Source organism: Peromyscus maniculatus, chromosome 3 (genome assembly GCF_049852395.1).
Source record: "Peromyscus maniculatus bairdii isolate BWxNUB_F1_BW_parent chromosome 3, HU_Pman_BW_mat_3.1, whole genome shotgun sequence".
NCBI lineage: Eukaryota > Metazoa > Chordata > Mammalia > Rodentia > Cricetidae > Peromyscus > Peromyscus maniculatus.
The window spans coordinates 51,361,793-51,388,348 of record NC_134854.1 but is presented as its reverse complement, the minus strand read 5'-3'; the positions used below and the strand labels follow the sequence as shown (position 1 = coordinate 51,388,348).

At 36.5% G+C, this 26,556-nt stretch overlaps 1 protein-coding gene across 10 annotated transcripts in view; it reads right to left on the bottom strand.

Moving 5' to 3' along the window:
- Positions 1 to 26,556, bottom strand: part of Braf (B-Raf proto-oncogene, serine/threonine kinase) — a 137,919-nt gene that overhangs the window by 54,954 nt on the left and 56,409 nt on the right. For 6 of the 10 annotated variants that reach the window (XM_042273090.2, XM_042273097.2, XM_076566488.1 and 3 more), the window contains exons 3-8: positions 24,477 to 24,740; positions 15,961 to 16,064; positions 13,969 to 14,071; positions 10,599 to 10,747; positions 9,299 to 9,415; positions 1,651 to 1,810 (exon numbers count right to left, since the gene is read on the bottom strand). In XM_042273090.2, the coding sequence (XP_042129024.2) occupies positions 1,651 to 1,810; positions 9,299 to 9,415; positions 10,599 to 10,747; positions 13,969 to 14,071; positions 15,961 to 16,064; positions 24,477 to 24,740 (897 nt within the window). Of the gene's footprint in view, positions 1 to 1,650; positions 1,811 to 9,298; positions 9,416 to 10,598; positions 10,748 to 13,968; positions 14,072 to 15,951; positions 16,065 to 24,476; positions 24,741 to 26,556 lie in introns of all 10 variants that reach the window. The other 4 variants (XM_076566487.1, XM_076566486.1, XM_076566489.1 and 1 more) reach the window with 1 other exon arrangement.

The following is a 26,556-nucleotide window of genomic DNA, read 5'->3' as shown; positions in this document are numbered from 1 at the left end:
TCAAGATCACTTTGGGCTACAGAATGAGTTGTAGTCCCCCTCCCAATGTGTTTCAGAACTCCTACCATTCCTTTAGAGTCATGTATGAAATCAGTCAGTGTTGACATTTCCTACTGACCCTCCACCATTTGTCAGCCCTTTCCTGAACCCTGGACTCCTATGATATCAACTATTAACTTCTTCCATGTAAAGGCAACTCTATAACCTTGTATATACTGTTTCCTTAACAAATACCTTTAAGAAAATAATTCCCTATATAGTGACCTTAATAAATCCCTAGCATTTACCTTCTATAGTATAGCTTCAAGGTCGTTCCTTCAAAGCTAAATATTCTTACATCTAACCAGGTAGAGCTCATCACAGCCTTTCTGTGAACTAACGTTATATATTTTTGTGATTACTTGCATGTCTGATTCATGCACTAAACTGTGACATCGTAGAGGGCAAAGATGGTGTGTTAATTCATCCTAAATCCCTACTTGCTGAGCCCAGAGTCAAAGGTAAGTCATTTTTTCTCAGATAATAAGTGACTGAGCTTAAATAAAAATTTTAATTTACTGAAAGCTTTTAAACAAGGGAACGGATGACAAAAGTGTCATTAAAAACCATTCTGGTGAGAGCACCAGGATGGAAATGGATGAAGAAGAATTAATGGTAGGAACAAATGTAGTAACTCTTCAAACGGAGGATGGTGCAGTCAAATGGTGGTATCGTAAGTCAGAACAGTCTGAGACATACATAAAGAGGAAAATGTGTTCTGTTATGGCAGTTACGAAAAGGATGAAAGAAGAAGACATAAAGCGATTCTTCAAATAGCCAAGGCCAAGAAACCAGGAGGATAAACACAAGAAAAAAAAAAAAAGAAGAAAGAAAGAAAAGCCGTTAAAAAAAAAAGAAAAATTTCAAATACATATGAAGATTATTGAACACACCGAGAACACGCCTAACCTAGAAATACACTTTGACTCCTTATTTCTCAAGCTCCTTATTCCCTATCTCCCTCTTCTACTTCTCACTTCCTGTGAATTTAGGTTTACATAGAGACAGGATGGCCTCAGTTAACAATGGCACTAGGAAAAAGCCACTTAATGAATTTACTCTGCCCAAATTATAGGGGAAAAAAACATAATAAAAAGTAGGAAGAAAGTCTGATTTTAGAATCCTTGACTTGTGATTTATCTTGATAATTAAATTAAAATTTATAATAAAGTATTTCTTTCAGTTAATAAAATTTAAGTTATAGTTTTAACTATATGATCTAAAATATGAATGAAGAATTGCTTTTGTTGGTTATAATGCCAAACTCATGACAGAAAAATATAAATTCTTAATGTCATTTTTATAACACAGTAATAATTGCACAAAAATCTTAGAGAGGACTTCATAAATTCACTGAAGGGCTTTTATTAATTCTCATATTCAAATCATTTTAACTTAAAATTTTTTCAGAGATAGTGTCAGAAAAAAATGATAATAACTGTAACTTGTTAATATCGTCCTAGAAGATGATAGGGTTTCTGGATCTGTAATTCATATAAACCTAGCATTTAAATGACAAATGAAAGGTGGCATTTACTTCCAATCTGTATTAAAAATAGAAAAACAAAAAGCACACCTGAGTTGTTTAGTTCTAGCAGTGCTAGTACTTACATCAATATTGACAGGTTCGATTGTGTTTATATGAACATTGGGAGCTGAGGAGGACCGGTCTCGCTGCCCAAACTGATTCCGATGATCTTCATCTGCTGGGCGGAAGGGCTGTGGAATTGGAATGGATTTTGAAGGAGATGGACTGGTGAGGATTTGGGGCCTGGAAAAATCAAGTCACCGGAAAATAAGATTTGGAGCAATTGTATAGATAATAATACTTAAAATGAAAGTTATTAGATTTTTGTATTTAATATGATAATCTCTAAAGAACCAAAATTCCAATAGTAATGGCTTTAAAACAAGCATTAGTTTAAAAAAACGTAACTACAACTAATACTGCCAAAGCTTTGCTCAAAAGCAGACCTTCCAGGGACTATCAATGATATAAAAACAATGATTCTGATGCAGAAAACTCCAGAGGAATCTATGAACAGCTAGAAATTACCTGTGGTTAATCAGCAGAAGCAGCTCTTGTCCTTTAAAATCATATATAGAAATAAAATGCTCCAGGTAGAGACTAGCTGAATAAAATATGCTATGTTTCTTATATACTATTTCTCATAATCTGAAGTTACTCAAATGAAAAATTTAAGGAAGTACTTAGGAAGTTACAAATAGTTTTGAGAATATACCTATATATTTCATGACCCCAAAGACATAACTGCTGCTTAATGCCCATGTTTTAATTACAATTTCTACAATATCAAAAGATCATTTTCAAAATTTCAGAAGATAATATGGTATGGTACCAATTATCTTTCATATTCAAAATGTTTTTCATGTCTCATCATTAACATCAGAGACAAAAAAGATCATATAATATTAAACACTGAAGCAAATATTAAAATAAAAGATTTGGGATGTGTAGTTTGGAGGTGCACAGGGAAGCCAGAGACTGGTGTCATGGGGTGTGTGGTTTGGAAGTGCACAGGGAAGTCAGAGACTGGTGTCAGGCGTCTTTTTTCTTAATTTCCACCTAATTTTTTGAGGCAAGGTCTTTTCATTGAACCCAGAGTTTACAATTGGTTCGACTGGCTGGCCAGCAAACTCCAAAAATCTTCTTGTCTCTGTCTTCCCAGCACTGGGGTCATGGGTTCCGACAGCGCAGCCCAGCTCTCTAAGTGGGCAGTGGGGATCCAAACTCAAGTCCTCAAGCTTGCATGGCAAGCACTTCGGCTACCGAGCAGTCTTCCAGTCCTAAAATTATTTTGATTAAAATACTCTAATAGGTTACAGAGTGACCTATTTTTTTCCCCATAGATAATAGAATCTATGATGGCTGGCCTAAAAGAGCCTGGCATGAAGCACACTAAAAATTTCAAACTAGAGTATATATATTTATAAAGACTCTAGACCCCTCAGAAAAGATCCTCAGGAGTAGGGAAGTGATTACTACTTGGGAGAGTGAGGCTCTGACTAAATTCAACTGGTACATCATTTTACCCCATATTATAAAAACTAACCGGCTTTATTTAATTGTTATTAGACTAGAAAAACAATGCTGAGATAACAAAAAGACAGTAAATAAGGGTAATTAGAAAAGAATGGTAAGAAAATACAAAAGGAGAGGCCAGTGAGATCACTCAGTGGATAAAAAGGCGCTCGCTCCTAAGCCTAATGATGTGGGTTTGATCCCTGGGACCTATACAGTGGAAGGAGACCTAATTCTCCAAAGCTGTCTTCTGACTTCCACACATGTGCCTCAGAGCATGTGCATGTGCACCCACACATACTAAATAAATTTAATAAAAATTTTAAGAAAAAAGTAGGGCTGGAGGGATGGCTCAGAGGTTACAAGCACAGGCTGTTCTTCCAGAGGTCATGAGTTCAATTCCCAGCAACCACATAGCTGCTCACAACCATCTATAATGAGATCTGATGCCCTCTTCTGGCGTGCAGGCATACGTGCAGACAGAAAACTGTATACCTAATAAGTATATAAATCTTAAAAAAAAAAAATAAAGTAATAGGAAAGGATAGAATGAAAATTTGAGGAGTAAAGGTTAAGAGTGGGGGAAAAAGCTTCTGAATAAAGCATGTCATCAGAATCTGGAGCACATGGTCATAAGGATAAAGGAAAACACTTTAAGAGATATTAACTACATGAGTGTTTAGAAATGAACAGCAAAAACATTATTCACTAAAAGAATGAGCATAAACCCAATTACGATTAATGAAATGGGATTTTGGGAAAGTTACCATGTTTCTTCTGTGTCCTTTATGTTTTCTGGCTATCAAGAAACTCTCAGTTTGTGTCAAAAAGCTGTCCTTATTCTTGCTTTATAAAGCTAAACATGGCCTTTGCTAAGGAATTTTTGAACAGTTAAATGCTACTAGTTAATAAAGTATTGTAAAATACAAACTGATAAGCTACTTGTAGTCTTAGAACAATAGAACCCTTTAACTCAGGACTAAAAACTGGAAAACCCTGAATTAACCAGAACTCCATAGAATAGTATAATCAATATAAAATGTGACCTAGAACAGGTAGCCAGGCAATAAATCTTTCCTGAAATTTACTGAGTTAAGACTATGACAGAAATATGAATTGAATAACAAGCCAGAACTCTGTATACAAAGGACAGTGATCCACAAACAAGGAGAAACAAAACCCTGCATTTAATCTGGTAAAAGATGAGGCTTGTTACATAAAATCAATGTGATATATTAATACCATCTGGAGGGTGAAGGTGTGCCTTGGTTCAAAGTTAACTTTGTCTAGCCTTGAAGGCAAATATATGATAATTATGGAAAATATTTCATTACCATACTCCAATGTATTCAAATATGTACACAAAGTCTTAATTCAATGCTTAACAACAACAACAACAACAAAAATCTAATAATAATTTGGCTTCTCATGAATATCTTCCCAAAAAGAGCATGGGCCTATCCACCACAAGTCTGGTTTAGGTAACAGGTATGTTCTCATTTAGTCTGTTTTGATTTTGTTTAATTTAAGCTAGTATATTCCCAACTCTCATCGTTTTCAGAAAACTGCATGCTGTGGCATCTTCCTTGGAGCAAGGTAATTAATAACATCTATGGAGGACTTGGCCAGCTTCTAGATGACTTTCTCCCAGTGGCATATCTTTTTACTGACCCTTCCACAATCCTTTTTAAAATTAAAAAATAAACAGCACTTTAATTCTAACACTCCTTAGAAAGTTACTGTAGCTAGAAGATTTCTTGTACCCCGGCCTGCCGGTGGTCAGGTCAAAGCTCTCTTACCCGCCAGTCCCACAGCCGCTCAGACCCAAGTAAACACACAGAAGCTTATATTATTTACGAACTGTATGGCCATTAGCTCAATCTTATTACTGACTAGCTCTTACACCTAAATTAACCCATAGTTCTTATTTATGTTTAGCCATGTGGCTTGGTACCTTTTCTCAGTTCTGCCTTGACATCTTGCTTCTTCTGTGTCTGGCTGGAGACTCCTGACTCAGCCTTCCTGTTCCCAGCATTCTCCTCTCTGCTTATCCTGCCTATACTATACTTCCTGCCTGGCTACTGGCCAATCAGCATTTTATTTATCAACCAATCAGAACAACACATTCATAGCATACAAAAAGACATCCCTAGCAAATTACTAATAGTTTAAGGTTCCAGTTTTAGGTTAAACTATTTAAAATTTTTTGAAGCAAACAAAGCGATTGTTTCTGTTCACTGATATACAAAAAAGGAAGTAATTATCTCTTACTTTGTATTCTACACTAAGCAATATATTAATTTTTCAAAATTTCTTGTTATACCCATACTTGTTTCGGGACCATTATAACTGTTGTCAGGACTAGTAACAAATGCAATATTGTAATACAGAACATAATCGACATGATGGCTATTGTTGACTGTCAACTTGACTACATCTGGAATTAACTAAAATGCAAGCATCTGGGCACATGTGTGGGCTTGTTTTCTTAATTACACCCTTTGAAGTGGGAAGACCCACTTCTAATCTGGATCTTTGAGGTAGGAAGATCCACCTTTAATCCAGATCTTTTGATGTAGCTAGATCCACCTAGAATCTGGGCCACACCATCTGCTGGCAGCCTATATACAAGGACACAGAAGAAGGAAGTCTGCTGCTTGCTCTTTGCCTGCCTGCTCTTGCTCTCATTAGCAAGTACATTTCTTCACGGGCATTAGAGACTACTTCAGGACTCTGGCACAAAGTGAAGACCAACTGAGGCATGCAGACTGAACAACCATTAACTGTTGGACCTTCCAATAGTGGACAGTCACTGTTGGACTAGTTGGACCACAGCCTGTAAGCCATTCTAATAAATTCATATAAAATATACAAAATCTATAAACATATTTATATCTAGATACAGATATGTAGACATACACACTCTAAGTTCATTTTATAAGTTCTGTTCCCCTAGAGAACCCTGACTAAATACAACTGGCTTCTATCTTTACAAAGGTAATTTTACACACTGACATAAAAGCATTAGGAGATTAACTTGTAGAGAAGTTTGCACATTTTTCAAGACTAGAATCCATTTCACTCTAGTCAAGAAAAAAAATACATGTGGCAGAGGCAAATGTTTTCTCAGTTTTAAAACAGCATTCCTGTACTGGAAGACAAACTGTATTGTTACCATAATGACCCTACAGAGAGGCCAAGCTCATTTCATTATATTCTACAACTCTGCTCACAGAACTGGGACCTACCATTAGAAAAGCATCACAGGTCTATAGACTATATCAGGAGAAATTGCCATAGCCAAAGGATTAATTAAAATCACAACAACATTTTGATTCTATCATTTATAAAAACATACAACTAATAACAGAGCCAACAGAGATAACTGTTACAATCTGACAAAACTACATAGTGGTTGCATTTCCTAGTGATATAAAAATACATTGACTATTTAAAATAAAACTGTTTTATTTTTAAAACTTATTATTATTGTGTGTGTGTTTGCAGGTGTGCACATCCCATTGAGCACACATGGAGGTAAGAATGTCTTTGGAGCCAGTTCTCTTCCTATTTTTGAGGCAAGGTCTCGTTACTGCTGTGCTGTGTAGACTTCTGCTGATATTCTTGCTTCTATCTCCCATCCTGCTCTAGGAATGCTGGGATTAGCACCACATTTGGCCTTTGTCAAATTTACATAGTCATGCTTTTATGGCAAGCACTTTACCTATTGAGGCGCTATCTCATCTCACACACATTCCCAACTGTGGGGGGGGGGGAGGTGGAGAGGGGTGCAGGGAGAGGTAGACCCATGCCAGAACCCAAAGGAGGTCATCAGGTGGCCTTCTCTATTACTTTCCGCCTTATTTACAGAAGGGTTTCTTCCTTGACCTGGAACTTGAACCCTTTCAACTAGATTGCAAGCCAGCTAGTCCCAGAAATCCTCCTGTCTCTACCCCTTTTGCTGCTAGCCTCACAGGTGTGCATGGAAGCATGCCTGGGCTGTAATGAGGGTGCTAAGATCTGAACTCTGTTATTCATTCTTGCACAGCTGAGCTGCTGAGCCAACTTTCTAGCCTGCCTCCTTCCCTCCCTTTTTAAAATAGGGCCTCATGTGTCTTAGGCTGCCTAACACTTCCTGAGAATTATCTTGAACTTCTGATTCTCCCTTTTCTATCCCCAAGTACTGGGATTAGAATTAACCAGCATGTCTAGTGTATGTGATGCTAAGAATAAAATTCAAGGCTTTGTGCATGCTAGGCAAGCACTCTATTGAATGAGCTACATACTTATCGTCCAATTTATTTTTGAGACTAGGTCTTGCTCATGCTAGGCTGACCTCAAATTCATGGCAATCCTGTTGTCTCAGCCTCCCAAGTACTGAGATTATAGAAATGAGCCACTACTCTTGGAAATATAAATTTATTTTGTTAATTTTTTTGTAACCCATGAGACCTTAGGAAGTCTGGCTTCATAAAAATTGCAGACCTATTAAAAGTATCAACTTATTGTTATCATTCCTTCTGGTATAAGTCTGTAAAGAAGTATGGGCCAGACAGGTGGCTGTGTGTGTAAATGCCTGTCCTAGCCTAAGCACCTCAGTTTGATCCCTGGTTCCACAATGGAAGGAGAGAACTGACTCCAGAAAGTTGTCCCTTGACTTCTACACAAGACCATGGCATTTCACACTTACACAAACACCTACATATCACCATTCACACAATACATAAATAGTTTTTTTAAGGTCCAAAGAAATAACATACTGTGAAGAATAGGAGGAAGCAGGTAAAATTAAAACAAATACTTATGAATTAAACACTTCTGAAACATTCTAAGCCAGAATGCTATCTGGAAATGTCCTTTTTAAAAATTATATACTTCCAGACACGGCATTAATAATCTTGCTTCAATTACAATGGGAAAAGAGTAAGAGTAAAAGCCAACTTAAAATATTGTCTCTTTTCTTACTATGAATATAATGCCTTGGAGATACTTTTACAGTAAATTCTTGCTTTTTCTCCTAAACTGATAGTATCTTACTACTTTTTTTTGTCCTTTAGGAATATCCTTCCTTTCTGCATATTGCTTTCCCTCAGCTTAGGTCGTCTTCTTCACCCTATTTTTTTTCCTGTCTATCTGTATTTCACTGCTAAGTGAATTTTCCCTTTAAAATAATTTTTATCACATTGGTAACTTGTTTGAAAACCTTTATTCTCCCATGTCATCATATCTCAAGTAAATACCAGCCTAAATGTCAAGATTCTTTACTACTTGGTCACACACATGGCATTTTTCCTCTTCCAGTTTTTTATTGTGATGTAGCAAAGGTTAGGCTCAAACTCACCAACTTTCTGCTTCAGCCTACTAAGTGCTGGGATTCTAGAAGTGTGAATCACATCAGGCTCACAAATGCTACTTCTGAATTTATAAAAGCTTTCTGACTGACTCTGAAACCTGCTTTCTTCTCTGGACCCTAATACCGGCTTTGATACCCTAAGTTCATTCAGCTTCTAGCAATTTTTTAAAGATAAGTTCAAATCTCATCTCCATTACACATTCTTGAGTACATTATATTTTCTTGCATTCTATAAATATAAAATATTTATTTTATCACAAAGTTTAATAATACTCTATTATGATTTGTACTTTTAAAAAAATTGTCATCAACTTGTCTGTTAATTTTTTTAAGTAGAAGTCATAACATTACTTGATAAAATGGTAAATAAAAGAGTGTAAAAATTTTATGTTGTGGGGTTGGGGATTTAGTTCAGTGGTAGAGCGCTTGCCTAGTTCGATCCTCAGCTCCAAAAACAAAATAAAACAAAACAAAAAATTTTATGTTGCTTTTTTTCACAGTTGATCTTAAAATATAGTCTACACCAGCTTTAATCCTAGTGATTGACTAATTGATTGTGTGTGTGTTTGTTTTTTCAAGGTAATAACTTACTGTGTGGACCAGGCCAGCCTCCAACTCACAGAGATCTGCCTGCTTCTGCCTCACGAGTGCTGAGATTAAAGGTGTAACCACCATACCAGGCTTTTTATCCCATTCTGTACAAATGCATGTAAATACTTAAATGCTGCGATAAAATACATTATTGGGGGAAAATATCCATAATTTTAACAGCTCCAATGTTGGAAAGGTTTACAATTACCCAAAAGATCCACAGGAAGGCAGTTCAAATAGCATGTCATTAAACAGCAGGAATCAAATCATACCCAATAGAGTCTGAGGGGGGTGCAGAAGGGGATCCAGATGTAAGGGCAGTCTCTGCTAAGGAGGCCTCCTCCTGTGGTACTGGGTGATGCTCAAAGAACTTGGAGACAAACAGCAAACTGTGAGGCAAAAACAAAACAAAACAAAACAAACCTAACTTGTGCAAAACCCAGAAGCTTCAATACACAAGAACACAGAGGTAATGGAAAAATACGAGAAATCAAGTTTTACTTTTGCAAACAACTGTTAAAATTCAATTAAGTATATGTCTGTCTAAAAGTTTCTTTAACAAATTACATTGTTTGTTTGTTTGTTTGTTTGTTTGTTTGTTTGTTTGTTTTGGTTTTTTTGAGACAGGGTTTCTCTGTGTAGCTTTGCCCCTTTCCTGAAACTCACTCTGTAGCCCAGGCTGGCCTCGAACTCACAGAGATCCACCTGCCTCTGCCTCCCAAGTGCTGGGATTAAAGGCGTGCGCCACCACCTCCCAGCAACAAATTACATTGTACTTTCAAGGGCAAGCTGAGATCTAAAACTAATTGTTCTTTTCAATCAATTTCTATATATTACAGGGGGAAAATCATGCTTTGTGGCTTAAAAACTAAAAGGAAAATATCTAGTGGTAGGTTAGATTACCCTTTTTGTTTTTTTTCTTTGACAGATTCACTGCGTAGCCCTGACTCATTGTGTAGACCAAGCTGGCCTTGAACTTACAGAGGCTTCTGCCTGAGTAGCTGCTAAGTTGGATATATCATTATAATTTACTTAAAAGTCAAATTCCATTTCAGGAGCAACAAAAAGAATTACAGAAAAAAATTACAATAGAGTACATCTAGTCTATTAGACATACTATAGAATAAAGAAAAAAGAAATTTTAGAAAGAAATAAATTGTATATAATTATTCCTTTAAATAAAAGGAAAAGGGCCAAAGGTGAAACAGACAGACATGGGTGAGGTGAAGCGTGAGGAAAGAATACCAACATAATTAGCAAAATAGATCACAGAATCAGACCCACTGTTCTTAATTCAAACTTTGTTCTATATCCACCCCCAAACTATATAAAAGTGGTTTTCTAAGGAAGAGAGCATGAAATGTAAACTTCATGTGCAGTGGACTCAGTGTTCCTTTACCTGGGAGAGAAGAGCCACCTGCACTATGTGTTACTTCCTGATGAGACTTGAACTATTCTGGAACAAGTGCATCGGGCAGAACATCCCTCACTGGCTTTCAAAGTATACTAGTGTCATATTATGAAAATGTAACTATAAAGTAGTAGCAAAGAGGTTCTTTGTGGATTACTTACTCAAGCTGGTCATAATTAACACACATCAGTGGAACCTCTGTACTACAACGCTGGTGAAACTTATAACCACATGTTTGACAGCGGAAACCCTGGAAAAGCAGCTTTCGACAAAAGTCACAAAATGCTAAGGTGAAAAAAGTTTTCCGTACCTGCAAAGTGAAAAATCATAAAGGGTTTCAAATACTTCAAAGAATCCTTTATAAAGCAACACATTCACTCTTACTTAAAATAACAATTTTTAAATATAATTATAGTATATAAAGTCACATACCAAATATAATATTAAAACCCAGGGGAGTTGAAATACTATTTCATCCTAGTATCCAACTTAAAGATTCAAAAGATGACACAACAAATACAAGAACTGAGCCCCTGGATGTGTTACCCAATCCCAAGAGGTCAGCAAGCAACATTTAAAGAGACACATGTATGAAAATCTCAAAAAAATTTAAAAACTGATTTTAAAAAGAATAACTGATTTCAAGCTTGAAAACATTAAAAAGTAGAAAAAAAAAAGAGGAAGAAAAACCAAAGGTATCATTTAATTAATGCATTAAGAGGGAAAGTAAGAAAAATAGTTGCCAGAGCTACCAGCACAAGAAACAAAGATATACTTATTTAAACTTTCATAGTTATCAAACAGAACAACAAGATGGAGGAGAGGAGAGAGGGTCATAATGCTGCAAATGAGCTAATCCTAATAAAATCAGCAACCAGCATATGATGTCTAAAGTTGATAAAGCAAGAAACTGTGGCTAAAAGATATTTAGTAATATAAAAACAATTACCCAAGAGCTTAAAACAGAAACTATTAAAAATTATCAGTGGCTTCATGAAATCAACACTGTAATTATATTAAGGTGTAATGGGAATTATTTTATCTGACCACAGAATTATGAACTGAATTGTTTGTAATACAGGAGATATTATTGTTGAATTCAGCAACTTTTAAAGCTTAGCTCTGAAATTTCAGTAAGAAAGGAAACCTCTCCCCTTAAACTTTAACATATTCTTAAGACACCTCTGGAAGAATGTCTGATGTGGACTTATTTTCAGCCTATGCTTTCAGACGAACTTCATAAAATAAAATAAATAAATGTTCAGGAATCTTGAAAAAATTATCAGTGACTTTTAATGTACAACAGGTGTCAAAGACACAGCACTATACTAAGGGATCTCTCTTCCCAAGGGAGAGATTATGTAAACTACTTATGTGCCCTAGTAGGTAATAGGCAGAAAATTATGTAACAGAAAAGCTCTTAGTGACTATTTCAGAATGTTGATAGTAAGGATGACTTCATTCTTGGTTGTGCATTTTCAATCGTCTAGGTTTTCACTTTTTAAGAACCATAATCAGTAAGTAATAAATATAGTTTATTTTATATCATGATCCAGTATATACATAAACCTATGGCAGTAGTTACCTGAAATATAACTTAAAATTTTATATACTTTATTACATATAAATGATATTCATGATACATTTGATTTTAACACCAAATTACCTTCTCTCTATTTAAATGGTTTTCGTGATAGAAGATGATCTTGAACTTTCAACCAGCCTCTTGCTTCTGCCTCCCATGTACCAGAATTCCAGGTATGGAAAACCACATCTGCTCTGAAACTTTCTTTCTTTTTTGAGACAGGGCCTTACTATGTAGACCAGGCTGTCTCTAAATTCCCAGTGATCTGCCTGTCTCTGTCTCCCTGTGATAGGATTAAAGGTGTGTGCCACCATGCCCAGCTCAAAATTCTATTTTAAAAAAATAGTTATTTAATCAACAGTTACTCAAAATTATAGAATGGCACATAATCCACTCTGGCCTTTTAAAAACCTTTATATAGTGAGGTCTGTTTTCTTTAGTCTCCCCATCACCTGAGGAAGCATGTTAAAAAGTCAAAGTTGTTTCTAGCTTTCCTCCTTTTCCCTTTGCCTGTGATTATACAGAAGTGAAAAATACCTCCTTTGATATTTATTTACATAGTGAATAACTGCCAAAGTAAGCATCTTTAGTGATGCTGCCATTATTTCAGAAAACACAGACACAGACACACACACAATCTGACCTTTTAGCCAACTACTCAAATCCTTACTCACTGACAGTTTGTTGTATCATGAACTCCTGAACATCCTTCATTTGCCCACCTAGTGCGTCCTTCCTGCTATTTATACATATTCAAACTATGTATATGTGGTTGGTTTTATATACACAGTCACCGACACACATGTGGGGGTGGGGGGAGGAAGGGAATAGAGAAGAGAGCAGAACCTCTGAAGGAGTAAAAATAAGTGGATATGCATTTGAGTATGAATTTTAAGAAAACCCTATGTCTGCAAAGATACTTTTATGAATAAAGGTGAACCTAAAAAGATCTATTATTTCTTCTGGGACATTGCTTATGCTCAGTCTAGAATTTAGCATATCTAAAGATGGATGGTAAATGAGGGGTGGTGATGAGGAGGCTGCTGCATGCTAGTAACAAGCTTAAGCTAGTTTTACCAAATACAAAAACAAAAGGAAAAGTCTCAAGGAGAGTTCAATACAAACGTGTGTCTCGAGATATAGGCAGTCTAACCTGGCACATTGTATTTTATAACTATAAAAATTTACATTTCTATTAGTAGAGGAAAGGCGCCAAATTTCTATTTTTATAGGCTACTAGGCAATCATTACAAGAATAAAGCTAGGTGTAACTAAAAAAATTGACATTCACAAGTCCTACTGATGAGAAAATTAAAAACAAGGACCATCACACAGCATGAGCCTAGTTTTCCCTTAAGAAAGAGAGAATAGGAAGTAATGGAGAAAAAAACAAGCAAACTTTGGGCTGACCACCATGCATTTGTGTATACAGAAAACCATATAATTACCTACTCATCTATACAAATGCTGACTTCTAGGAAAATTTCACTTTACTAGATAGACTTTTACATCATACTAATTTTTATTCCTTTTTTAATTACTTATTTTATTTTAATTTTATGTACATTGGTGTTTTGCCTGCGTGTATATCTGTATGAGGGTGTCAGATCCCCTGGAACTGGAATTACAGACAGTTGTGAGCTACACGTGGGTGCTGGGAGTTGAACCTGGGTCCTCTGGAAGAGCAGCCAGTACTCTTAACCACTGAGACATCTCTCCAGCCCCTAATTTTTGTTCTTTTAAAGAGACATGTCACATGTTTATTAAGTTACAAAGAAAGAATAAATATTAAAATAAAATTCTTTAAACACAAGATTTTAAAGAACAAAACTTAGGTAACTTATCAATCACAAAATTACTTATCTCTATTTCATATTCCCTAAATTTAAAAACAGTCAAAAGAAACTGACCATTTTTTGACAGTTCAAATATGGAAATGTACATACAAAGTTGTGTGTTGTAAGTGGGACATTCTCCAGTACTTCTACATGCAACTCTTCTCCAGTAAGCCAGGAAATATCCGTGTCCCAGCCAATTGGTTTCTTCTCTCTGAAAAAAACATAAGCAAAACCTTTCTTGATTTTTTTTTAAAAAAAAGATTTATTTTATGTATATGAGTGTTCTATCTGCATGCACAACTTTATGTCAGAAGAGGGCATCAGATCCCACTATAGATGGTTGTGTACCACCATGTGGTTGCTGGGAATTAAACTCAGGACCTCTGGAAGAAAGAACAGCCAGTGCTCTTAACTGCTGAGCCATCTGTCCAGCCCTTTCTTGGTTACTGTACCCCAAAATATTTATAAACAGCATGCTGAAGATATAAACATGGTTATGGAGGAGCTAATAATAAGGAGGTTTGAATATCTGGTTTTACATCATTAAAAATTTCTTATTTTTAGCTGGGAGGCAGTGGCGCATGCCTTTAATCCCAGCACTCAGGAGGTAGAGCCAGGTGGATCTCTATGAGTTCAAGGCCAGCTCTGGTCTACACAGTGAGATCCAGGACAGGCACAAAAGCTACACAGAGAAACTCTGTCTTGAAAAACCAAAAAAAAAAAAAAAAAAAAAAAACAACAAAAACCCAAAAACAAAAAAAAAAAAAAAACAAAAAAATCTCAAATTTTAAGTTTAATTCCAGTTCCAGGGGATCTGACACCCTCATACAGATATACACGCAGGCAAAACACCAATGTACTAATTTTAAGTAGTAAGTGTACTACTCTTAGACAAAGAGCAGTGTAAATAAATTCATTTTTAAGTCAGTTCCAGAAAAAACGTACAACAGCCAAACCCAGATTGTATCTGGGGTTTAAAAAACAAAGCTGGACAGTGGTGGTGCACGCCTTTAATCCCAATACTAGGGAGGCAGAGACAGGTGGATCTCTTTGAGCCTAGTCTACAGAGTGAGTTCCAGGACAGCCAAGAACAGCTAAGGCTACACAGAGAAAGCCTGTTTTGAAAAACTAAAAAACAAACAAACAAACAAACAAAAAAGCACCCCTAAAACACACAGGTATGGTCTTATCTACCAATTCAGAGAAAAAGAGCATTCAAGGAACAACATGCCTCAAAATGTAGATTCAAAACATAAACATCTTGGAACAATATTATTTATAAAAAATGCTTCAATATAAAATGTTAATTTTGGTAGACTTTTTGTGGAACTATGAGCTTGTATTTAAAAAGGAGGACTATACAAAGGCACATTATCTAAACTAATCACATTCTCAAGCAGTGGTTCTCAACCTTCCTAATGTTGCAACCCTTTACTACAGTTCCTCTTGTGGTGGTGACCCCCAACCATAAAATTATTTTCAATGCTACTTCATAACTGTAATTTTGTTACTGTTATGAACTGCAATGTAAACGTCTGTGTTTTCTGATGGTCTTAGGTGACCCTGTAAAAGGGCCATTTAGAATCTCTAAAGGGATTGTGACCCACAGGTTGAGAACCACTGTTCTAATGGTTCACCAATTACAAAAATTATAAACTCTAATAAAGGCATTTATTTGCCACAGGAATAAACAGTATAACCACATAAATTACCAATAGCCTTCAAGATTTCTTTAAGAGTAGTATTAGCACAATTTTTAAAGCTGATGTTCTAAATATATTTCCTTCCTTCCTCTCTCCCTTCCTTCCTTCCTTCTTTCCTTCCTAGTGTGTATGAGCATTTTGCCTGCATGCCTGAGGAGACCACAAGGTTTTTGATCCCCTGGAACCAGAGTGACAGCCGGCTATGAGCTGTCACGTGGGTGCTAAAAACTGAACCCAGGTCCTCTGGAAGAGCAGCCGCGCTCTCACTGAGCCATCTCTGCAGTCTCTGAGGTTGATTTTCAATTCCCTAGATTTGGAGAAAGACTACAAAATAAACTCAAAGCTTTATGTCTTATTTCTTTTCAGAGAAAAATCACACAACACATACAAACCATACCCATCCTGAATTCTGTAAACAGCACAGCATTCTGGGATAAGACCTCTCATCATCAGCGCTTTCTTTAGACTGTCTCGGACTGTAACGCCACATCTTGCGGGTACCTATGACATAAATATGCATAAAAGGTAATGGGAAGGAGGTTTTCTTTCAAATAATTTCATAAAACTCAGTCATTTACCTTACAACATCTTTAAAATATTGCATGGATTCCTTGAGTCAAATATAATATCATGTCAAAAAAAATATAATATCATGTCTATAATTTACTTATTAGTCAAAGGAAATTATATCAAGTAACTATTATTTGACCAACTTAAAGAAAAATTAAGGCTGGGTGTGGTGGTGCATGACTTTAATGCTAGCTCTTGGGAGGCAGAGTCAGCAGGATTTCTGTGAGTTCAAAGCCAGCCTGGTCTACATAGTGAGCTCCAGGGCAATCAGGACTACACAGACTGTCTGGAAAAAAAAAAGACTGGTATTTTATTAAAATTACATATTCATATATATGAACAGAAAATATAACAGTCTTTTCTACACTATATACACCAATACAATGGTCCCACCACTGACAACACTTAGAGGTCAATACTCAAATTAAAAATTTTTGTTGTTTTTGAGACAGTGACTGTTGTAGCCCAGGCTAGTCTAAAGTTCTAGATCTTCCTATGTCAGCCTCTCAACTGCATAAGCACAGGTGGGTGCTACCATATCTAGCTGTAAAATTAATTTTGACCAAATGTGAAAGCTGTATAAGTCTTCAGTTATATTAATGATCATTAAGAGATGTCTTACTACTATAAATAAAGCAGAAGAAAATGTGTGTTAGGATATATGCGGAGGCTGGAGAGGTACCTCAGTGGGTAATGTTTTTGTTGCTCAAGCATGAAGACCTGCGTTTGGGTCTTTAGTACCGACTAAAAAGCTGAATGTAGCAGTGTACATCTTTAACTCCAGTGTAGACTCTGGGGAAGGGGTGTCACTGGCCAGGCAATGTAGGGGAGTAAGTTCTATGTTCACAGAGAGACCCTGTCTCAAAAAACAAACAAACAAACAAACAAACAAAAAACCAAAACCAAAACCAGTAATAAAGACACCTCCCATTGATCTCTGGTCTCTACAGGCTCATGCACTCACAGGCATACAAACATGCATATACACCACCATCACTCACCCACCCAGAGACAGACAGACAAGGGTTGTCAGGAAGGCAGACAGGCACACACAGAGAGACAGACAGACACTGATCTGATTGATACTTGATGTTTAGTTCTCTAGTGTCTCTACCTGGATACTTGCCCTTCTCTAGAATCTCATATTACTATTGAGGCTATCAATAATTTTTTTCTGGCAACAGATGGTGTACATGTGCTAATTAGGTGCTAATCCCTTATGATATTAACAGGTCCAGGACTAAATTTATGACCTCCTAAAGAATACCTGGGTTCTTTAAACTGAGACATGGATTTTGGTTGAGAGATGTTCCTGTTTTTACTGTAGTTAAGAGTGTGCCGACTGATTACATATTTCCTAGAACACTGAGAAAATATCTAGTGATAGAATAAAACAAATATAGGGAGAAGTACTAAACTACAGGCCAAGCTTTCGTAATTATTAAGTCTTGCCGGGCGGTGGTGGCGCACCCCTTTAATCCCAGCACTTGGGAGGCAGAGGCAGGAGGATCTCTGTGAGTTCGGAGGCCAGCCTGGGCTACCAAGTGAGTCCCAGGAAAGGTGCAAAGCTACACAGAGAAACCCTGTCTCGAAAAACCAAAAAAAAAAGTCTGCCCGTCATTTTTTGGGAGCTGGCTGGCACAACAGAGAAAGACTCGTTACATGTGTGTTGAGGAAACTTACTTCAGGCCTCAACCATGAGTTGAGGATGTCAGCCATGAGTTCATGTTACTGAGCCAATAACAATATATGTACTCATCTGAATATTTATTTGCCACAGGAAAATTTACACCTGAACAAAATGTGCAAACTTCATCATAAAAAATTGAAATAATTATTGATTATCCATGAGAATTCATTACTTTACACATGTTTAAATTCTTCTATAGTGCAAAGTTATTTACAAAACTTTAAGGAGTCACTTTAAAACTTGGTTGGACATAAAAAATGTTATACACTGAATTATTTGTGCTAGTACCTTGATAGTGTAATTCATTTTCTCCCCCTTTTTTCTTTTCAAGACAAGATTTCATGTAGTCCAGCCTGGCCTCAAACTCATTATGTACCCAAGAATTAGTCTGCATTCCTGTCTTTCCTGCTTCCCAGTATTTTGGATTACAAATGTGTCATGGTCAGTTTGGTAGGGTAAAGGCAAGCTTGTGGTATATATAAACATGATACAGTTAGCCCTTAAATAAACCAGCATAGAATACATATGCAAAATAATATGTAGATTTGAACACAACTTTAAATATATAGCTGGCTAGTTTTATGCCAGCCTAACACAAGCTATAATCATCTGACAGAAGGGAATCTCAATTGAAAAAAAAATGCTTCTACAAACTGTAGGGGCTGGAGAGATGGCTCAACAGTTAAGAAAACTGGCTGCTCTTGCACAAAACAGAACATTCATCCACTTAATAAATAAATATATACATACAGCATTGCAGGTAAGCCTGTAGAACATTTTCTTCATTAGTGATTGATTGGGGAGGGCCCAATTTATAGAACCCTGGGCTGGCGGTCCTGGGTTCTATAAGAAAGCTGACTGAGCAAGCCATGGGAACAAGTTTGTAAGCAGCGCTCCTCCATGGCCTCTGCATCAGCTGTCTCCAGGTTCCTGCCCTGTCTGACTTCCTCTCCTGACTTCCTTCAATGATGAACAGTGATGTGGAAATTTAGGCCAGATAACTCTTTCCTCTCCAAGTTGCTTTTGGTCATGGTGTTTCATCACACCAATAATAACCCTAACTAAGACAAAGCTTTCTGATTTTATGATAATTAATTTTGATGTTGAGTGTTTTTCAGCTCTATTAGACCAATCACATTGTTTTTAAGGAAGACTGTGATATGCTATGCTTATAACATGGTCTTATTAAAGCAAGAAGAGAATCTCTTTCTATAACCCAAAAGAGTTAACAGAATAAAGACAATTTTAGAATTAATTGAATTTAACTTGTAAAGAACCAGGGCCAATGGAATGGATTTATAAAGATGGTATCTTTTACTACTCAATTATGGTCCTAATCAAATCAAAATAGGTCAATCAGTTGAACTTATCTAAGGACAAAAGAAGCTCTTTCATTGTTAGAAAAGCTTAGAACTTTTGAGAAACCAATATTATTCTTCCTGCCTACAAAAAATCTACAGCTTCGGTTTTTTTGTTTCACTGTGGCCAAAAATATAGAGGGAGGATATTTCCTGGGGCTGTACCATTTATTCTATTGAATAATATCCTTTTACTCTCAACCTATTTCTTTAAGCCTACTTATTTATACTGGTGAGAATTTAAGTCTTTCAAATAGGGCATGGTTTTATTTTTAAATTATATTAATTTATTTTCTTCTTGCATTTTTATTTTTGCATGGGTGTGTATTGTGGGTGGGTATGGGTGTGTATGTGTACACATGTGGAATTCAGAGGAGTACTTTAGGGAGTTACTTCTCTCCTTTTACCAAGAGAATACAAAAATTAGACTTGCAGCAAGCACCTTTACCTACAGAGCATACACATGGTGCAATAATCTCATCAGGCTCATATATACAAATTAATAAAATAATATTTAAAAGAACTATGCATGCATTCTCTGTCCCCAGGAATTGTTCTTAGTCCTATATAAAGGTACTTACATTTAGCACTATTTGTAATAATAGTAATAATAATAATGACAATAATAATAATACCTGAGAAAGGATATGCAAAAATGGAATAGCTGATAACAATTCAATGGAATGAATGAATATATAAATGCACACTGTGAAATACAAATTTTGAATTTAATCCTGGACATTACATACATAATGGTACTATCCTACTTTTTTTTTTTTTTTATCAATTAAAAAACAAAATACTGGCCGGGCAGTGGTGGCTCACGCCTTTAATCCCAGCACTCGGGAGGCAGAGGCAGGCGGATCTCTGTGAGTTCGAGGCCAGCCTGGTCTACAAAGTGAGTTCCAGGAAAGGCACAAAACTACACAGAGAAACCCTGTCTCCAAAAACAAAAACAAACAAACAAACAAAATACTAACATGGATACATACATAATAAAATGTGACTGAATGTGCACCACATTTATCACCATATTTTTAGTAGGGAACAGGATGTTCAACAGGAGAATGTGATTGATAAGAGAATGCAATTAGTGTGTGGAGAATATAAAGCAAATATTAACAACCTATTCATTGTAGCTGACTAGGAGGTATGTAATATATGGCTCTTAATACTTTCCCAAGTATTTAAAACTTTCTAAATAGCTAAAAAGGAAAACCCACAACCTATTGTTTTTCTTTTCTTGAGACAAATTCTCATGTGGTCCAGGACATAAAGTTTATGACTGATATTTTATAATTCTTTAAATGTTTTGAAGGATTTACCTGTAAAATAGATATTTATAGTTTTTTTTTTTTTTTATAAAGTGGTTACACAGATCAGAATAAGCTACTCCAAAGTATGTCATTTTAGCAAGAGGATTGTTTGTTTTCAGTTAAAAAACAACAGAGACTCAACTGTGTGCTGGTTGGTTTCTTGACAATTTGATATAGACCGATCTGGGAGAGAAGATCTTAATTGGGAAAATGCCTTGAAATGAGGGCATTTTCTTGATTAATGCTTGATACGGGAGGGCTTAACTTCCTGGAAGTGGTGCTACATTGGGCAAGTGGTCCCAGATAAGATAAGAAAGCAGGCTGAGAAGCCATGAGGAGCAAGCCAGTAAACTGTTTCTCCATGGCCCCTGCTTCAGTCCCTACCTCAGATCCCTGCCTTGAGTTCCTGCCCTAATTTCCTTCAACTGTGATATGGAAGAGTAAGCCACATAAACTTGCTTACTTTCTTCTCAAGTTGGTCATGGTCTCTATCATAGCAATAAGAAGATAACGAACGCCAGGCATGATGGCTCATGCCTATAACTCTAATTAACATTCAGGAGGTTGAGGCAGAAAGATTGCCCTGAATTAAAGGCCTGAATTAGGGCTGGGGAGAGAGTTCAGTAAAGTGTTTACCACATAAGCATAATGACCTGAGTTGAATTTTGAAAGCTCACGTAAAACAGATGTGAGCCAGAAGTGGTGGCGCATGCTCTTAATCTCAGCACTCAGGAAGCAGCAGCAGGAGGATCTGTGAGTTCGAGGCCAGTCTGGTCTACATAGTGAGTTCCAGGACAGCCAGGGCTATACAGAGACCCTGTCTCAACCAACAAACAAATAAGCTAGATGTGATGGCATGTGCATGCAATTCCAGCATGGGGAAGGCAAAAACACTGGATCTTTAGGGCTTGCTGGCCAGTCAGTTTACCCTACATGGTGAGTTCCAGATCAGTGAGAGATCCTATCTCTAATTATCCTTGAAAAAAGTATATATTCCTTAATTGGTATGTGTATGGTCTACCTGTATATTATATTAAGAATGACATCTATGCTGGGCGTGGTGGCTCATGCCTTTAATCCTAGCATTCAGGTGGCAGTCAGGCAGATCTCTGTGAGTTCAAGGCCAATCTGGTCTACAAAGAAGTGAGTTCCAGGACCGCCAAGGTGGCTACTGGGAAACCCTATCTCAAAAAAACAAACATGCTGGGGTATACCTGTAATCCTAGCACTTGAGAGGAGCAGAGGTAGAAAGATCTTAAGTTCAAGATCAGCATAGGATATAAAGGAAAATCATTTTGAGACCCCATGTTAAAAAACAACAACAACAACGGGACTGGGGATTTAGCTCAGTGGTAGAGGACTTGTCTAGCAAGTGCAAAGCCCTGGGTTCAGTCCTCAGCTGAAGGGGTGGTGGGGGGAGGGGGAGGGGACAGGGACTGACAAGTATGTTTAAATACAGTACTTAGTATTCTAATAATTTTGTACTGGGATTATATGCATTCCACTACATGTGGTCAAGAGTACATTTTAGAATTTATATAAATGGAATTACAAAGCATGCATCCGTTTTTGCCTGCCTTCTTTTCTACAGCACACTTTTCTAGGGATTCATCTATGTTGGATGATGGGAATATCAGTAACTTTTCTTTCTATTAACATGATGTTCCTTGTAACAATATTTCACAATTTCTCTTAAAATTCCCGTTTTTAGCTTTTATTACTTTTGAGACAGGGTCTCATTCTGTAGCTCTAGCTAGCCTACAACTCCACACATAAATCAGGTTAACCTTGAAGTTATATCGATCTACATGCTTCTGTGTCCCAAGTCTGGGATTACAGGTATATGCACCAGGGACCAATTTAACAGTTTACCTGTTGATGGACATTTAGAATTTGGAGTATGAGAAACAGAACATCAAAGCAACATTTACTTACAAATCCTTATTTTTCATGCTTAGATAAAAACTTTAGAGTAAAATGGCTGGGTTTTTTTTTTACTTTGCATATAATTATCATACTATTCCTTTTAAAATGTATTAAAGTATACACATAACAAAGTCTATCTTAATTATTTTTTAATATTAGCTGTTCAGTGAGGTTAATATTCATGCCATTGTGCAACCAATACCCTAAACTCTTCATATTGTTTTTAAAAGACATTTTAAAATTTTGTGTGTATGGGTGTTTTGCCTCCATGTATGTCTGTGTATCACATGCATACAGTGCCAGAGAGAGCACTGGATCCCCTGGAACTGAGTACAGATGGCTGTGAGCTGCCATGTGGGTGCTGGCAATAGCACCAGGGGTCTATGTAAGAGCAGCCAGTGTTCATAATTACGGAGCCATCTCTCCAGCCTCAAGGTTTTCCACATTCTGCTTTTAAGTACAGGCAACTAAAAAATGGAGATGGAGATGGGATAGGTGTCTGTGAACTTTTTATAACACAGGCTATTTCAGAGATAGAATTTCTATTTACAAATAATTTTACATCATGTTCCCCCTTTAAGGTGATGTCAACACAAAGATATTACTCAGGAAGTATGGGAACAACAATTTTAACTAGTCTATGTATGACAAAAAGGAAAAAGGTTAAAGGAACTGAGTTTGTTTTAAAATTTTAATTTCCTCTGTACAAAAATGAAATAATCCCAAGTCTGCTTTATCACACTCACCTCTTGCTGGAAGAAAAGGCAGAGAAAGTACGTACAAATGCACTCTTGATAATTAACAGGGTTTAAAAACTATTTTCTAAGTAAGATCAAAATCCATATGCAGGTAGTGGGCAACTGTTAGTTCCTAATCTGACCATTAACACAGGAAGTCTATATATTCTACATATTTTAAAAGTCAAAAGGAATTTTGGAACGCTGAAAACCACCAACTGTACCTTGTATTTCTGTCCTCTTACAGGGAAAACAAAGGAAGACTACTTTGATTTCAGCTGATTTGTAACTCTTTTTATTAAAAGCAACCATATAAGGTTGGAGGATTTCTCTGAGTAACAGCCCGGGCTGTCCTGGAACTCTCTCTGTAGACCAGGCTGGCCTTGAACTCAGAGATCTGCCTTCCTCTGCCTCTCCAGTGCTGGGATTAAAGGCGTGTGCCACCTGGCAATGATACTTGTAACAACAATTTTTAAAAAGTTATATAAACAAGAGCAGAAATATCAAGCGCACTGAAAGTTAACTTCTGACAACTTAAAATGGAGATTACTCAGAGGAAAGAATCTTACCTGATACAAGCTTAAATCATGAAAATTCTGATCACCTCTTTAAAAAAAGATTTATTCATTTTTATTTTATGCTTTTAAGTGTTTTGCCTGTTTGTCTGAAAGGGCATCATATATGTGCCTGGTATCCTTGGAGGCCAGAAGAGGGCATTAAATCCCCCACAAATGGAATTACAGATGATTATGGTTCAACATACAAGTACAGATAATTGAACCCAGGTCCTCTGCAAGAGCAACCAGTGCTCTTAACTGCTGAGCCAGCTCTTCAGTCTCCTAACCGACTCTTAACCGGTACTTACATTTAAGTGCCAATGAAGTTTGATGGATTGCCACACACCTTTAATCCCAGCACTTGAGAGGCAGAGGCAGACAGATCTCTGTTAGTTGGAGGCCAGCCTCATCTACGTAGTGTGTTCTGGACCAGCCAAGGCTACATAGTAAAACCATGTCTCAAAAAAAAAAAAAAAACAAAAAAAACAAAAAAAAAAAAAAACAAAACAAAACAAAACAACAAAAAAAAAACCAACAATAACAACAAAAAACCAACCAACCAACCAACCAAAAACAAATAAGTAAATAAAATTTTAAAAGAAAGAAATCTGGTAACTATATAGACTTTGACACAAAACAATCATGTCTTTTCTCTCCTCGTTTGAAATGGATGGTTCCATTTGCATGGCTCTGAATATTCAGTGATAATAATGTCCAACACAAGAAACAGCAAACTGACTACAGTAAATATCGACTCACCACTGTCCTCTGTTTGTTGGGCAGGAAGACTCTAACAATAGGTTTCTGTGGTGACTTGGGGTTGTTTCGTGATCCATCTGTGGGAGTTTGAAAAACTGAAAGAGATGAAGGTAGCACTGAAAGGCTAGAAGAAGAGGAGGATGTAACCGTGTCCATTGACGCAGAGCTAGAAACAGAAAACTCAGTTCCATTCCCCAGGGACTCCAACAGCTGTTGCTCTCTTTGCTGGAGGGCATCTAGCTTGCTGGTGTACTCTTCATAGGCCTATAAAATAAAGGAGAGTCACATAGAACCTAGAGTTTGCTTTGACAGTCACAAAAGACATATGACTTCAGTCTTTGATTATAACTTCTTTATAATCTAAAACAGGGTTTAAGCTACAAATTACAAAGTAAATACTGAAAATACTACCAATACTCTCACTATTCAATGGAAAAATATGTTATAGGACATTACTTTATTATGTTGGGAAACTTGATCTACATGTATCTACATGCTCCATGAATGTTAATTTAAAAAACAATATTCCCCAATTTTCTGGTAAAAGAGTAATTTTTTTCCAAACCACAAGTTTAGCATAAGACAAAATATGTATAAAGTATTACACTGCATCAAGGATAGGTGTTTCTTCCTTTATATAATTCTATTTTCCAGAAAAGTTGCAGGCATATCAAGTTTCATAGACTTTGGCAACAAACAATCATTGCTATACTTATTTGAAATAGATGATTCCATTTGTGTGACTCTGAATGTAAAGTGGTAACATATGTGCATGTATGTGAGAATGGGCAGAGAGAGAGAGAGAGAGAGAGAGAGAGAGAGAGAAAATGAGAATGAGAATGAGAATGAGAATGGAAAGGAAGTGGTTATTAGAGCTATGCTAAAATTCAGGAATGAGTTACACAGTACCAGAGAGCAAATTCACACTGATCTCAGTGTCAACAACGAACCTTGGTGGGACTTAGATGATTTGTAGCTACTATCTCCTTTCTGAAATAGCTATAGTTATCAGTTAAAATAGTTTATTCTTTTAAAGAACCACTTCTCATTATAGATTCCTAATTACCTCCATCCCCATCAAATGCTGCTTAGCAAGTAAAAATTGATTTGATACCCTGAAACTATAGGAAACTCTGGGCCACTAACAGTATATCCTCATATATATTCCATTTGACAAGGGCTAAAGAGTCAAGTGACCTACCATATAAATTACCAAATTCTAAGAACAGCATGATACTGAAAGTAAAGAGATATAAATAATTGGAATAGAAATGTTCAGTTCTTTCAGACAGTGGAAATCCCTTTAGCCCATAATCTACTATTGTTCCCTACCATCTTAAATAGATGTAGTACAACAAACATTTATGAAACTCTACAAGGGAGAATTAAAGATTTTAATATGGTATTTTCCATTTCTCAACAAGTTTACTAGGCTAGAAGATGGCTCAGCAGGTAAAAGTGCTAGCTGAGTAAGCTTCAAGACTTGAGTTGAGTTTGCTCCCTAGAACCCACAATGGAAGGAAAGAATCAACTCCTGACAGTTTTCTTCTAACCCCCACATGCATGTGCATGGACTTGCCACATGAGCACATCATAACACAATACACTAAGTAAACATTTTAAAAAGATTACTGTGCTATAAAGAAACAGATGGATGTATTTTTATTTGTGTATTATTCATAAGAAATAGCATTTCTGCTATAAGGTAAGAATGTGAAATGAGGCAGGGCTTAGGAAGACACTTATAAGGATGGAAGAAATAGGAAGAGTGAACAGAAGAATTTTATAACCAAGTAAGAAGGTAATATATCTTTAAGATACTGGGGAAAGCTGGGTGGTGGCAGCACGTCTTTAATCTCAGCAGTTGAGAGGCAGAGGCAAGCAGATCTCTAAGTTCAAGGCCAGCCTGGTCTACAGAGTTTCAGGACAACTAGGGCTACACAGAAGAACCTGTCTCAAAAAGTAAAACAACAACAAAAACTAACAACAACAAAAAGATATTGGAGGGAAAAAGCATAGCTGAATGTTATGTCATATGTAGGAAACAGCAAGAGGTTGATACATATCTGTAAAATTTAAA